We start from the raw sequence: 14,089 nt of genomic DNA on the forward strand, positions 1-14,089 counted from the left end.
ATAGTTGTTCTTCCCCAGGCCTACAGAATGATAAATGCTCAGGAAAAGCACTCAAGATTGATGACTTAATCAGAACTGCCTTGCATACAAAATCTGTTGGGGAAGAAGAGCAAGGAACTTGGTAACACATCTGAAGAATGTAACAGAGTATCCTGCTTTGCTGACTGCTTATTGCACTATCCATATGGCAGTTTAGATGCTCTCATTTCTCCTGTAAATATTGCCCTGTTTTCCACACTCACTAACCTGCCAAATAACTGATGGCAGCAAGAAAACCACGAGTCCTTCTTTTCGTCTCATTTTGCATATGATTTTCTTATCAGTTTAAACATTAAATATGAACAAAGACTGCAGAGTTTAGCTAAAGAAGGCTGTTGGGAATGCCAGGTCTGTGGACTAATCAATCATTTTGGTTAGATATTATTTGGGGTGATGGTATTGAAAACCTCTTGCTCCTAGCATCACTGAACATATTATTGCTCTGGCCAGCATTTAGTTAAATTTAAAGTTAAATTCAGCGGTGAGTTATCTTTAGAAACTGGATGAAGCTGGTTAGTAGCATTTCTGAGAAGGACACAAATTCTTTTTATCTAGTGATTTGCTGCTTTACTTCAGAAGAATGGTCTGTTTCCTGGACTTCAATCCATTTGATTACTCATACTGCATTATTTCCCTTAGCTGGAGGCAAGTTTCATCAGACAAGTACCTGTATTTTTGTCAAGACAGCAATATTCAGCAGCTATGCCTGCTGCAGGTACCTTTCTAACCACTTAATGAATTCAATGCCACAAAGAATAAAAGATGAGGTGAATTTGCCATCTTTATAAGGATGTGCACTATCTGATGCTCTGAGTTTTCTGTCCTGTAGCTCATCACCTCCAGCCCTGCTGTCAGTCAGTCGCTGTGAGCACAGGTCTGAGTGCTCCATGTAAGACTAACCAGGCTGCAGTGCTGCACTTGTGTCATACTGCCAGCTCTCCTCCTCCTCCAGGTCTTCCAGATTCATCTCCTGGACAGGACTTCACAGCAACTTGGAAGCTCTTAGAAGAGTTATTACAACATCACAAAAAATATTGCCAGAATAGGTACGATTTCATCCGTGGATGCTTTTGCCATTGATAAAAACAAGCCTAAAAAGTGCCTTTTCCAAAACATGTTTTTAAATCATGAAGCATAATGGTGCGTGCCAAAGATGAAAAACAAAGCACACATCAGAACTGTAAACACAACTAACTGCAATACTTTCTTTTTTCTTGGGATGAAAAACAACACAGTACCTTCTTCCTCCTTTATAATACCTCTAACAGTGATGGACAAACATTGCCATTGTCTTTTTCTGAAATTGCTTAGACTATACTAATGGGGACTGGATTGCTCTCACTTGGCTGCAAGCATATGCAGACCATTTTTGAAGGCCACTACGTCCTGCTGGCCAGGTGGGGCAACTTCAACAACATCTGTGAGCACTGCCAGAATTGTACCATCTCCTTGGGAGTTGATGGAGAAGTGGTGCCTAGAGAAGCTTCAGGAACAGACAAGCAAGGGAAAACAGGCTCCCTTTTCCCTGCCCAGGGTATCTGCTTTTTCCAGGGTAGACAGAGTTGAACCTGGTTCTTCTCCATCCTAGCTGGGGCCACATGGTGGGTCTGCAGCACGCCCTTGCGCACAGCACGCCGAGGAGTGGGGTGAGCTGAAACCTTCAGGAACATTCCCAGAGAGTCTGGCTGTAACAGCTCCTCTTCAGGGACTCCAGTGTCCGGAGCATGACCTGCCTAATGGCTAAAAGGATAATATCTGCTGTGTCTGATCCCCGTCTCCTGTCTCAAAGGGCTGAAATCCAATTCACCCCAAACCATCTGGAGCCCATCTCCAAATGAATAATTCCTCCAAGTCTTATTTAATCCATCTGCAAATGGCTTCACTCTTTGGTTTGCCATGACATCAATATCCTCTCACAGCCCAGAGCAGGTCAGCATGTGGGTGCACATGCCTGTGCTGAGGGTGTGTGTGGTAGGACAGCTACCTGCTGCTGACCTGAGGCATCTTCCCCTGTTCTGGAAGTGGAACAGTATCAGGGCTCAACTCCATTTGCTGTGAGCTTCCACAGTGATGACCAACCTCTGACAGAGGAGGCGTGTGCCACAGCAGCTCAGGGGATGCGCAGGGGGCACCTCTGATAAAAATGGGAGGTCAACACCTCCAATTTTCTGCCCATCTACAGAACTAGATGGGGATTAATGCTTATCTGTGGCAAGGAAGATATGAAGTGGATACCGAGGCAGCTTCAACACCATTTATGAAGTAGATCTTACATCTTTTGGAATATTATATTTAAAGAAGAAAGAGCAACCCTTTATCCATGAAGGTTTCCAATGGTTGAAAAATGAGAGGCAACTGCACAACCCAAACCTGCAGTACTTGCACTTGCCTCTAACCTGTGCATCACACAATGACTTTGTATGCCATAAAGTCAAACATTCAGACAATCTTTCTGTGTATCTGTAAAATTAAGAACAGAGTCAAGAACACTGTTACAAGTGTTTTCACTTCACCACATCACCCCACTAAACCCTGCCTAGGGTCTGATGACTTTGGGCTGTAACATCAAGAGATACTGTGGGGCAAGGAATGCCAGCAGGCAAGATGCTCAGCACCTCCTTCAGTTCCTGACTTGCAGCTTTCCTTACACTGTTTTCCCCTGGTTATATCTGCTCTCACATTTGCTCTGCTGGTCTAGACAGAGGAAGAAAAGTAAGCATTTAGGAAACTTATTCCAGGGGCACCTCAAACTTCATCCCCTCATGTACATCTATGGCTCTCTCCCCAGATCTCCATTTGTATTGGTACAACCACTTAAAAACATGGTTTGGAGGGTTTTGGGGAAGGATTTTGTTGTTGTAGTTTGACCTCTGCATAGAGGGCAGGCAAGTGAGGGCCACAGTCCAGAATCCAATTCTCACACCTCATTGCTGAGGGGTGATGCTGCTCCATCCACACAGGACAGGTACACAGAGCTGTGACTTCAGAAAGTGCCTTTACCATGTTTTTATAATGGATCTGTTCCTGCAGACTGTATCTACTGGCATTGGTAGAGCACAGCTCTTCTGCACTGCCTCGAGTGCAGCATGGGCTGGCAGCCTCCATAGAACAGCTGTGCCTGGAGATTTCCTCACTGGCCACAGTGCTTGTGAGTTGAAGAAGCAGCAGCAGCTCCACTATGTGCTCCTCTCACACGGAACAATTCCTCCTGCCTACTCATCCAACCTACCCTCCCACTCCTGCCAGGCTTTCTCCAGTTCCAATTTCAGATGTGTCCATGGCTCCCTGCATTGACCTGTTTCTTTGCATTACCTGTTCAGTGATATTTGCAGAACACAAACCAGCTGGGACATCTTACTGAGGGACAGACATCAGCAATCCAGGGATTCAGAGAAAGCAAAGCTAAAAGCAAAGCCACTGTCATTACAGTACTTCACAGGAGTATCCAGTGTCTCTCCCCCTGCCTATTTCACATCCAAAATGTGCAAGTAAGCAAGCACTGTGCAGCCTGAACAGAGTGGCTACAGTTTATGCTATAGTGCCTCATCTGTTCTTTGCACCAGCTGTTCCTGGAAGAAGGTGCCACTGAATTGTGTCTCTCTTCCTCTGATGCTCTGGAAGGAAGACAGAGGGCATTTTTTTACATCTTGGCCTTTTAGCCAAGGAACAGGGTTGGATTGTTGTGTACTGGCACTTGCTACCTTCTCATCCCATGCCTTTCTTGCTGTGCAAGCACAGTACAAGACATGACATGCTGAAATAATATTTAGTTTTGCAGATGGGCTCATTACTGCTGTAATTTGGAAGGTATAACCAGTCATCAGAGTTTCAAAATATGTTCAATTTTCAATAAAGAGGCAATTTCCACAGGATGATGACCATAGAAGAATGACAGTGTACTCAAGAACAAAGAACAACTCTGCCAGTCTGTCAAGATTTTGCCTGATGTGTCATCACACTTTAATTAAGGGAAAAAATTTACTGTAAGAGAGAGCAGACAGAGTCAACCCTCTGACAAAGGTGCTTCCTTTCCTTTGTGCATTAAAAATAATCCCCCTTTGTTTTGAGTTACTGGTGCAAAAGGAGATTGTGACAAATCATTCTCCAGAACTAAATAGATGGCTACAAATATAAGCCAAATTTGTCTTTTATACAGAGAAAAGATTTGACTGTAGATGATTTGTGGATCTTTCAAACCCCCCTCGGTGTATCAACTGACTATTTCCCATGCATTTTGTGCTCTGCAGCCACTGAGTCAACCACAAGGACTTCTCAGGTCTCTGGCAAGTGGGCATGGTGGCCATGCTTTTCCCCGCTGTCCCTGGGTCCCAGAGCTGCTGCCCACCAGCACTGCTGATCCCAGCCTTGCACTGCACCTCTAAAGGCACCCAGCTGGCCATCAGAGCCTGCCAGGACACGTCTTCCAGCCAAATCCAGTTTCTTCCACTTCTGTGGATTCAGTGGAAGAGCTAAAAGCTTTCTCAGTCTTTGGGGAACTAATTCATTCCAAAGGAACTTTTTTATCAGAGCTACGGTGTCTCAGCACGTCAAGGGATGCGAGGCAGCTGCTATGAACCTGAATAACATTATGGCCAAAATAATGTTTTCACTGACTGAATGATCTGACCAGTGACTAAAAGTATTAAATCAAAATGTATTCTGTTTAAATGCAAGAATTTCTTTAGTTCTAGAAATCTAGATACAGTAGCACCATGTTTGCATGGGAGAAAAAGAAAGCTAAGATGGCTTATACAATGAAAGTTTTGTCAAAGATGAGTGAAGCCAGAAGAAACAATAAAAAAGTGCATTTTTTCAAGAACACTGATTTCATGGGGTTGTTTTCCCCAGCTTCATAATCAAAGATACACAACACACATAAATAAAGTGGGGACTGAGAACTGTAGTTTTAACCTGGTAATGGTCCACAAAGCAAACACACCTAAGAGCATTTATCTCTTCTCAGAGCAGACATGTAAAAGCATTAGCCTCCATCATGCTGTTGTCTTTTATCAGGTCTACATGCAGGCCCAGAAAGACTATGCAGTACATGTATAGATATACATACCCGACTTGGGTACAGTCTCGATATGGCAGCACTGAAAATATGCTACAGAAGGATCTTCTGCTGCTGATAAGGACTATTCTAAAATATAAAAGAAAATAAAAGAAATCAAAGACTAAAATTTAAAAATCCCACCACAATAAGCAAAGCAATAGATGTTACCATTGAGGAATTTGCAATCACAAAACTTCCGTAATGGACGATTTCTCTGTTCTCTTTTACATCTCACAGATATTGTGCCACAGAGTCTTTAGAGAAGCGCTGAAGCCTGTGCCACAGCAAATGAGCAGTGAATGAGTAGTAGAGCCCTCTACAGGTTTTCTAGGAAGACTATCTTGAATATGAGACTTGGGATCCAGGACAGATGCTTTCCTCGTGAAAGAAGTCCACCCACAGAGGCATGGAACCATTCTGTCAGTGCACTACAATGGCTGAAAGTCAACAGACAAATTCAGCAGCAACCCAGGTGATACACACCAACAATTACCACTGATACACACTCTGGCTGCTGGCTGTCACCTTTCTTTGCTAAACCAAAGGACTTAACTCTCTGCTTCTTGTTCCTGAAATAGGCTTCATCCATCAGTCAGGCTAGGTTTGTTATCATCCTAAGTTTTCAGATCCTTTCACTGTTTTCAAACTTCCTCCTTGAGTCTTCTCCAGTTTTGCCCCATCACGTTTCTTGGTGTCCAGGCATCATCCTTGACCTCAGAAGATGCACATCTCCCTGTCTCACCTTTAAGATCAGTGTCTAGCCCTGACACTCTGCCAGCCTGTGCTCAGTAATCATTAGCCCTCTTGGTTATGATGTTGCATTGACACTCAGGCATAACCGATCTCACAGCTCCCTGCCACATCTGTCTCAGTCATTGTCAGGGCTGAACCCCTCCTCCTCTAAGCGTGGCTTGCCTTTGCTCCTCATAGGCAGCTAGCCAAGATTTGGCTACATGAAATCATACATCATCTGCCTGCAGAGAGTTTATCTCAGAATCCAGGGCACTCTTAGAGCAAATGCCTTGTATTTCTAACCAGTCTCCAAATCTCTGCAACATCTGCAAAGTCACTGTGTGATACTGTCCTGGTTTTGGCTCTGATAAGAGTTCATTTCCTTTAAATCAAACAGCTTGGAGCAACCTGTCTGTTCCACAGCCACACTGTTGCCTTCAGCCATCAAGCTCTGACATACTAAGCAACATCAAAACCACCTTTAAGTCAAGACTCACTTCCCATAAAACAGAGTAGAATGCCAGCAGTTAAGTTAGAAGTTTTGGGAAATGCAGACTTATAAGAAGCCAAGAGAAGCTTGGTCAGGAACTAAGATATAAAATGCCAATAAGTAACTGCTTACAAATATACCCTTTTCCCTTATTACCTTCAGGAGAATTGTACCATTGTACAACTGACCCCTCTTCCCTCTAAAGTTGGCTAACAGGCTACACCATGTCGAATTCCTCTAAGACAGAGTGACAGCAATTTCTGATGTTCTCTGACCTGATTAGTGTTAGAATTTATTCATATTTTACTAAAAATCTCCAATTGTGCTGAAAATGCTAGGACCTACCACTATATGTTGGCTGTCAGGGCTATTGCACTTCCTTGCTCTGCTTTCCAGCATTGGTTTTTCTGACATTGTGTCCCACAGACCTGTCTGTGAGGATTTAACCTGCATTTTTCATCCTTTGTCCTGCACTGTTCAAAGCTATACAACAAACCCGAGCAAGCTCTTTTGCTCTTTGCCGTCTAAAAACCAGCACACGCACCTATGAATCTCATACTGTTACACTGTGATTAGAACACTGTTTCCTTAAGGGACCAGCTTAGTCATCATTCTTGGAAAAGGTTTAGCTCCCCAAGAGAGCTGCTGCACACAATCCTTGGAAAAATGCAGAATGATCAATTTTCCTCCTCCTGGATTACTCCGTTACAGCAATCCTATTTTCTTCTTTAAAAGCCCGCTTGAAAGCAAAGCGGGATTTACCCTTTAATGAAGAAGGGTTTCTAATAATAAACATGCATGCAGCTTTAGGAAGTTCTCCTGCAGTAGATGAAGTACAATTTCATTGCTGTCTGAATGCTGTAACACTCACTCCTTACCTAAGGGAAATGTCTCAGATCCTACAAGATGGTCTCACGGTGTGGCAGTGAGTTACAGAGCAGGGAGGAATAATTTTTCCCGTTTGAGAACAGCAATCCACAAGCAAAAAAACCCTGGCATATGATTAATTTTGTGCTTGCCACTGCTTACTGCTGAATGGCTGCTACTCACAACAGCTTGCTTGTTCACTGGAAGCCTTGTTTGCTGATGTATGAAACTTGGCACAGGTTTTGAGGCTGACATCAGAAAGCATCTTTGAATTCGGAAAACCACAGTACCCACTAAGCATATTATCCCCCTCCCTCTGGTTGCTTCTGGAAATACAGCTCTTCCACCAACGCCCTGCACCTCCCTAAAAATACCACTCAACTCTTAATACTTAAAAGAAAAACAAACTGGTGCTTCCATGTCCACAAGCAAAGACAACAGTAGGAAGTTACCACAGAACGGTGTGTATCAGAAGGAATCAGACAAGAAAGGAAATAAAAAAGCACCAGCCCAGCCTCTGTTTTTTTCAGATTTCTTCCCCTTGGGACCCAAGTATTGCCTCTTTTTCCATAAACCAGCAGACCCTCTTTACACAAAGATCTCCCAGGCAGAGCATGAGAGGAGCCCACGGCCTCCACTGCCAGGATGCCACAAAACCTCATCTGCAAAGCTGCCGAGGGAGAGTGATGAAAAACAGCTTTAGGAGCTGGACTGGAAAGGAAGCAGGGAAAGCAGTGGTCAGATACTCATCATGGAGGGATGAAATGGCATTTTATGTGTAGGTCTGATGACACACGTGGAAGCAAAAAAATTCCTGAAGGCCTGCAATGGCTTGCTGGGGCAGAAAGTCCAGAAACTTGCCACAAAGCATGCTTTGGAAAAGAAGTTGTGGTGTAAGTCTATTGCTGTTCAAGAAAATCAAATTATTGCTTATGGGACAAAAGCATTTTCCTGGATTTCAGCTCCTCAACAAAGGCATCTACGATCCTGCACACCTCTGAAGGAGCTATCTCAGAAACTGTGTGAGAGTGTTTACGTGCCTTGATTCCAATTGTGCCATCTAGACATGCTTAAAGCCACTTGACAAAAAGGTTTTCATTCTTAAATTCTCACATTTCACCAAAAAGTTGCACTAATTGCTATGGTTCAGAGCAACCATTATTTTGCAAGAGAATTTTGACAATGTGCAAAGGATATAAAAGCTAATCTTCCAACTTCTTTATGAAGTGTACACTGCAAAACACTTGAAGCTCTCAACAGAATCAGTAATTTGTTAGACTTGAAGAATAATGTCTGCTTGTCCCAGCATCTGTTTAGGTTTGATTGTGTTGCACTAAAAGGCTGTCATCAGGCAATGTGATACACACATCATATATACCATCCACATGTGGAATACTGCAGCCTCTTTTCTCATTCCTGACTGATGCCAGTTTTAGCTGCCAAGGCTTTGCTGCCCTGCACACAAAGGTGAACACACAAACCAGGGATGCTGTCAGGGCAGCAGCCCTGATTTTGGAGTCTCAGAAGTTCAAGAGTGATTAGAAGGTGGCTGAGAGTTATTATGAACTGTGAGGGTGCTGCCAATCATCAACCTCTTAGTCTGCATATGTGTGCAATTTAGAGAGCTGCAAAAGAGACATTTCATGATGGTGTTTGGCCTTCACTTAGATGTGTTTGCTAACAAAAAACTGAGAAAGCAGTGGCATGGGGGTGGGAGAGGAACATTGTTTTACTGCTTTTATACCTGCTATATATGATAACTTTAGAGTTGTTCTTGTCCCATCCTCACCAGTAAAACTGTGTGTTCAGCTGGCTCAGGTTGCCATTTCAGCAGCTCATTTTTGCTAATCTTCTGCTTCAGTGTTTATGGAGGATATCACCAATAAACCTGCTGAGTAAAGTGGGTAAAACTGGTGGCTACCTTTGCTAGAGCTATGTCAGGGTTGACTTGTCTTTGTCTTTAAACGGGAAATTTTATTTTGTGCTGTTTTACAAGCCTGCTTTGCTAAGACAATCTTGAAATCCTAATTTTCTAACTCCTTTAACAAGCCATGACCTAGAAATCCAAAGAAACCAGTTTAACCAGCGATCAGAACTATCAACAGGAAGCTTTACAAGGACTTGCTGATTAAGTTCTAGTCCATGTATTTTGCTGTATGAGCTTTCTCTCTGTGCTAAAAAGCTGAATTCTTATTTTAACCTCAGCAGGTCCTGCCTTGCCACAGGACTGCTGAAGGCTGGACCCAGAGCACTGCTGCTCAACATGTGTCATCCCTGAGGCTGAGAGGGGAAGAGCTGTCAGTGCCACAGGACAAGGACACATCACCTTACAGGTTGAGAGATGCAAACAGGGGCAGCTACTGCAGAGAGGAGCCCTGAGCTATCACTCACACTGCCTTTTTTTGCCATGACAGTCACAAGCCAGCAAAACAATTTATGAAAGCACTGGCTATTTTAAAGGCCAGACATCAAATTTACACCCAAAAATATACTCAGGGTAGATGCTTTCAAAGCTGGTTCCTCATCTTAAGTGAAAGACTGACATGCTGTGACAGAAGGGTCAGGGGTTTTGGAGGGAGCTCAGAGCCTGACTCCAGCCCAGCTCAGCACCTGCACCCTGCACAACCATGCTGAGCCACCTGGGACAAGGAGCCCCAGGAGGGTTTTCTATCCATCTAACACCTGTGCTGCTCTGTGTCACAGGCAACTGGGGAGGACACCAGCTCCAAAGATCTTAATGCACTCAGAAACACTGCTGTTTTTAGGATGAATACATACAGCAGATCCACCTGTATTTTTAGAGGTCCTTCTCATCCAGAATGCCTATTAACTCCAGTGACTACATCCAGACTGCTGGGAAAAAGAGAGCCTGCACTCAAATTACTTACTGCTAGACATAGGGATGACACAAAGTATTAACTCTGCATTTCATTTTTAGCTAGGATCATTGTGACTCTATGAACATAGAATGAAAACTATTGCCAAAACTGTGTCTCTCATTCTTGTATTTGTGTTCTAGATAAAGAGATTTTTATTATGATTGTGGAAATATTCTGGAAAACTGCGTATGCTGATAAAGATAAGAAGCCAGTTGAATAACAGAAGCTTTCTCACTGCTTTCTTAGCAAGAAAAATATTCAGTTATATTGTCAGACATAATGACTGATCTTTGAATTAAGGTAAAATGTTGCATATATGCTACAAATACGTCTTTACAAAACACGAAGAAAAGAGTTTACAAATCAAATATTTATTCATTCCTTTGCAGGTATTATTTCTATCAAGTTTATGCCTAGATTTTATATACACATCTCAGAAATTGTTCTCTGTGGAATTTGCATAATACCTTGTAAGTATATTTTGCTGTAAGAAATTCCCAGAGCATACACCTACTTATGTACGAAATGGACTAAAATTAAAGGGCTGCTTTTCAGTGTTTGATTGCACATGTATTTGTTATAAAGACAATAATCAGCAGCTAGTTAGACAATAGCCAAGTCAACAGTTCTGCACGTGTCTGTTTGATACAAAAGCTGGATCTAAAAGCTGTTTCTAAAATCTCTCAGGGCCACCTTGTACAACATTTATGTTGATTACTACCTTTCACTGCATTCAACTGTATGTGTGAGAATAATGGTGAAGAAAATTTTTCTTGAGCCACCTATCAGAATTCAATTCATAAAACCTGTGGCTCAATGCAACGCTACAATTTCTACTGACGTGGTTCCATGTCTGATGGAAATCCAAGGCTACAGGCACAAATCAATCCATCAGAGCATACATGGTCCTCAGCCATGGCAGTTTTATAAGAACAGGCATGCGCAAGGGTCAACTCCCACGGGGATAGTTTAGTCTACAAGCAATCAATCCAGGTGGCCTAGTTCAAACCTACTCAGATTTGGAAGAACAAGAAGAAAAAAATCATGAGGCACACACAGAAATTGTTTTTGGAAAAATCAGAGAGGACAGGTATGTTCTTCATAAGCAGGGAGGAGTCAGTCTCACTTCTGAGCTGGATGCTACCACAATAGAGCACCCATTTTGCTGATGGCTACAGCTGCAGCTGATGGACACACCACGCCTTTGCAATGAGCCAGGTCTCAGCCAATAGCTGCTGTACAGGTCCCACCAGTGCCCATGGCTGCAACCTGGGCAGTGCACATCCCAGTTCAGGGCGTGCTGCAGACACAGGTGCACCTCTCACACACCCCCTGGAAGCCTTTCTTCCTACATCTGCCATGGAATCTACGATCCCATGCCTCATCTTGACACAACCATCCTTGGCTGTGCACTTACCAGCATGCTGTATCCACTAATAGATGTTGGCAGTATCCTTCAACCACTGCTAAACCTGGTCTAGGCAGGTTGAGCTGTGTGCCCCTCTCACACTTAGAACCTGGCAACATCCTTGAAGAAATGCAACCAAATTATGCCTAGTTTACTCCAACACCATCACATATTTTCCTTTTATGCAGGTATTTGTATTAAAGAGACACAAGTCTTAAAATCTATGGGCTAGCACTTCCATTGACACGTCCTTCCGTGAGGGACAGAGCCTGCACTACAGCCTGCACCCTCACAGATTATTTGAAAGACCATCAGGAGATATGTGGGGAGTGGCAATGGCTGTGCTCTTGCAGGGGGATGCTGATCCTGCCCCTTCCCTCACATCCCATGAGTTGCCTCTGCATGCACAGTACCTGCCGTTTCTGGTGTCGTGTTGCCGCATGTTCTTGATAAAATGAACCTTCTTAAAGTTCTTTGGTCTGGGTGATCCTGAGAGTGTCCGACATCTGAAAAATAAATCAGTTGCAAGGGAGGGGAGGGAGAAGAAAAAAAAAGTTCTCAGTTCCCTGCTGTACCGCCAAGAAGTCTACACAAAAGCAGGAAGGAAAGACGAGACAAATGATTCAAGTCACCCTGTGCTAGGAATCAGCAAGAACAATAAAGACAATAAGTCTGGAAACGTGACAGCTCAAACAAAAAAAAATATTTAAAATAATAATAAGAAAAGGCAACATCCCCCTCCCTTCATGCAAAAAAAAATCATAAAAAAATCTCAGCAAAGTAAAACTTCCTGTAATCTGCCATGACAGCTTAGCCCAAGCTTTCAGAAGAAAAATAAATTAAACCAAACTAAAACCTCGTAAACGTGCAATTTTCTCCACTCACACCAACACCCACGCACTTGTATGCTCCTCAGCTATTGATTAAGGAGTCATTGAGGAAAGTTCTTTCATGCTTTAATTTTAGAAAGATTTAAAATCTCCTATTCGTAAGGATAATTCCTGTTTGATTTTAACTCTACATATTACTTTTCACATTCCTGACAGTATACGAAACAACTGAAAATAAAATAAACTACCCCAGGAAAAAAATAATCGTTCTTCAAAACATTAAGCCTTAAATCTATTTTACATCTGAATGCGCTTTATAAATTGCAGTTACAGAAAGAAATTGCCAGAGGGAGGAGAGATGAGACAAGCAGCAATATCCTCCCCCCGCCTTCCAGCCTTGCTCTCTCTAATCAGCTGGAGCCACAGCGCATGTGGAGCGCTCTCTGCTCCATCTCAGGCTGCTCTGCTGCAGGGCCAGGCGGGGCTCACGGCGCTGGGGATGAGCCCTGTGCTCAGCGCAGCCAGGGCTGCACCGCGCCTGCTGCATCCTCCGTGGCACCTACGGCACCGGCATCCTCTGCCAGTGCACGGCACCAGCACGCTCCCTCAGTGCTAAGCCTCCCTAACTTATCTTTTCTGTCCTCTCCCCTGCACAGGCGGAGTTCTGCAGCTTCTCAAGCCCAAGAGGTCATTATGTTGGGCTGAAACCACAGACCACTGTGCCAGTCCCTGCCGCTGTACACAAACACCATCGTGCTGCACGGGCACACCCCGGGAGGGGCACTCCATCACTCTGCCATTTCTGCCTTCCTCCTGCTAGTAAAGCCCTTGAGATTCCCTCACCCTCTGACTGCAATTAGCCTTGTTAGCTTCTTCACAGGAAAATGGCACCAAGAGAGACATTCTACCACCAATTCTGCAAATCAGCAAGTAAAAATACTGCCTGGCAAACCATACTTTGTTTATATCTTTTACCAATTATACATGTTTGAATCACTTACGGGAACACTTCATAACATGCTGGTAAGCATGCAACAGTAAGCTTTGTAACAATAATCAAGCTTTGGTAATAAGCCAATTGGTACAGCCTCTGCTATTCTTTGCTTCGAGGTAGGGAGAGACAGCCAATCTGCATGTGGATAAACAAGGATATAGGCTAAACACCAATATAAACCAGCTGAATTACAGGTCCTAAGATAAAGAGGCAAACTTAGGCTGCTGTCTTGCCGAACAGCTGACCTGGAAGCTTTCCATGCTGGTCAGATTACTGACCAGCCAGGTTCTGAACTGTTAAGCAGTTGCTCCATTTTCCATCACCCCAGAGGACTGCCTAGCGACTAATTACTGTGGTCCCCAGAGAAGAAAGCTGTGGTCTCCCAGATGCACAAACCAAACCGCACTGGAGCTGCCAACATAATGAGGATGGGAGCAGATTTATTGGTGGGGTGGCAGTCACAAACCTACCAGCCAACTCACAGACAGAAACGCTGGTAACCGAAATAAGCTTGCATGTTCTGAGAGAATAAACCATAAAAATTCATTAAAAATACTAGCCTTCAAAAACTTACTGTATTAAATCATCTGTACATACTTTTTAAATGTACCACAGATGTTCGGGTACTACTGACTAGTCATTCATTTTGGTGACAACTAAACTTTTCTGTTAATCAAATCTGGTATTTTAATTCCTGACATTTCATCTAAATACTGCCTTTTTGTTTAATGACCTAAAGCCAGGGAATGTGCAATTCTCATCAGCCACCACCTCGCAGGGTGTGTGAAGTTTCA

General features: G+C 43.5%; 1 protein-coding gene across 2 annotated transcripts in view; it reads right to left on the reverse strand.

The window, feature by feature from the left end:
- Positions 1–14,089, reverse strand: part of CABLES1 (Cdk5 and Abl enzyme substrate 1) — a 70,999-nt gene that overhangs the window by 22,892 nt on the left and 34,018 nt on the right. The window contains exons 3-4 of one of the 2 annotated variants that reach the window (XM_063395458.1): positions 11,885–11,977; positions 5,105–5,182 (exon numbers count right to left, since the gene is read on the reverse strand). In XM_063395458.1, the coding sequence (XP_063251528.1) occupies positions 5,105–5,182; positions 11,885–11,977 (171 nt within the window). The remainder of the gene's footprint in view (positions 1–5,104; positions 5,183–11,884; positions 11,978–14,089) is intronic. The other variant, XM_063395467.1, reaches the window with a different exon arrangement.

This window comes from Prinia subflava, chromosome 1, assembly GCF_021018805.1.
Source record: "Prinia subflava isolate CZ2003 ecotype Zambia chromosome 1, Cam_Psub_1.2, whole genome shotgun sequence".
NCBI classification, from domain to species: Eukaryota; Metazoa; Chordata; class Aves; order Passeriformes; family Cisticolidae; genus Prinia; species Prinia subflava.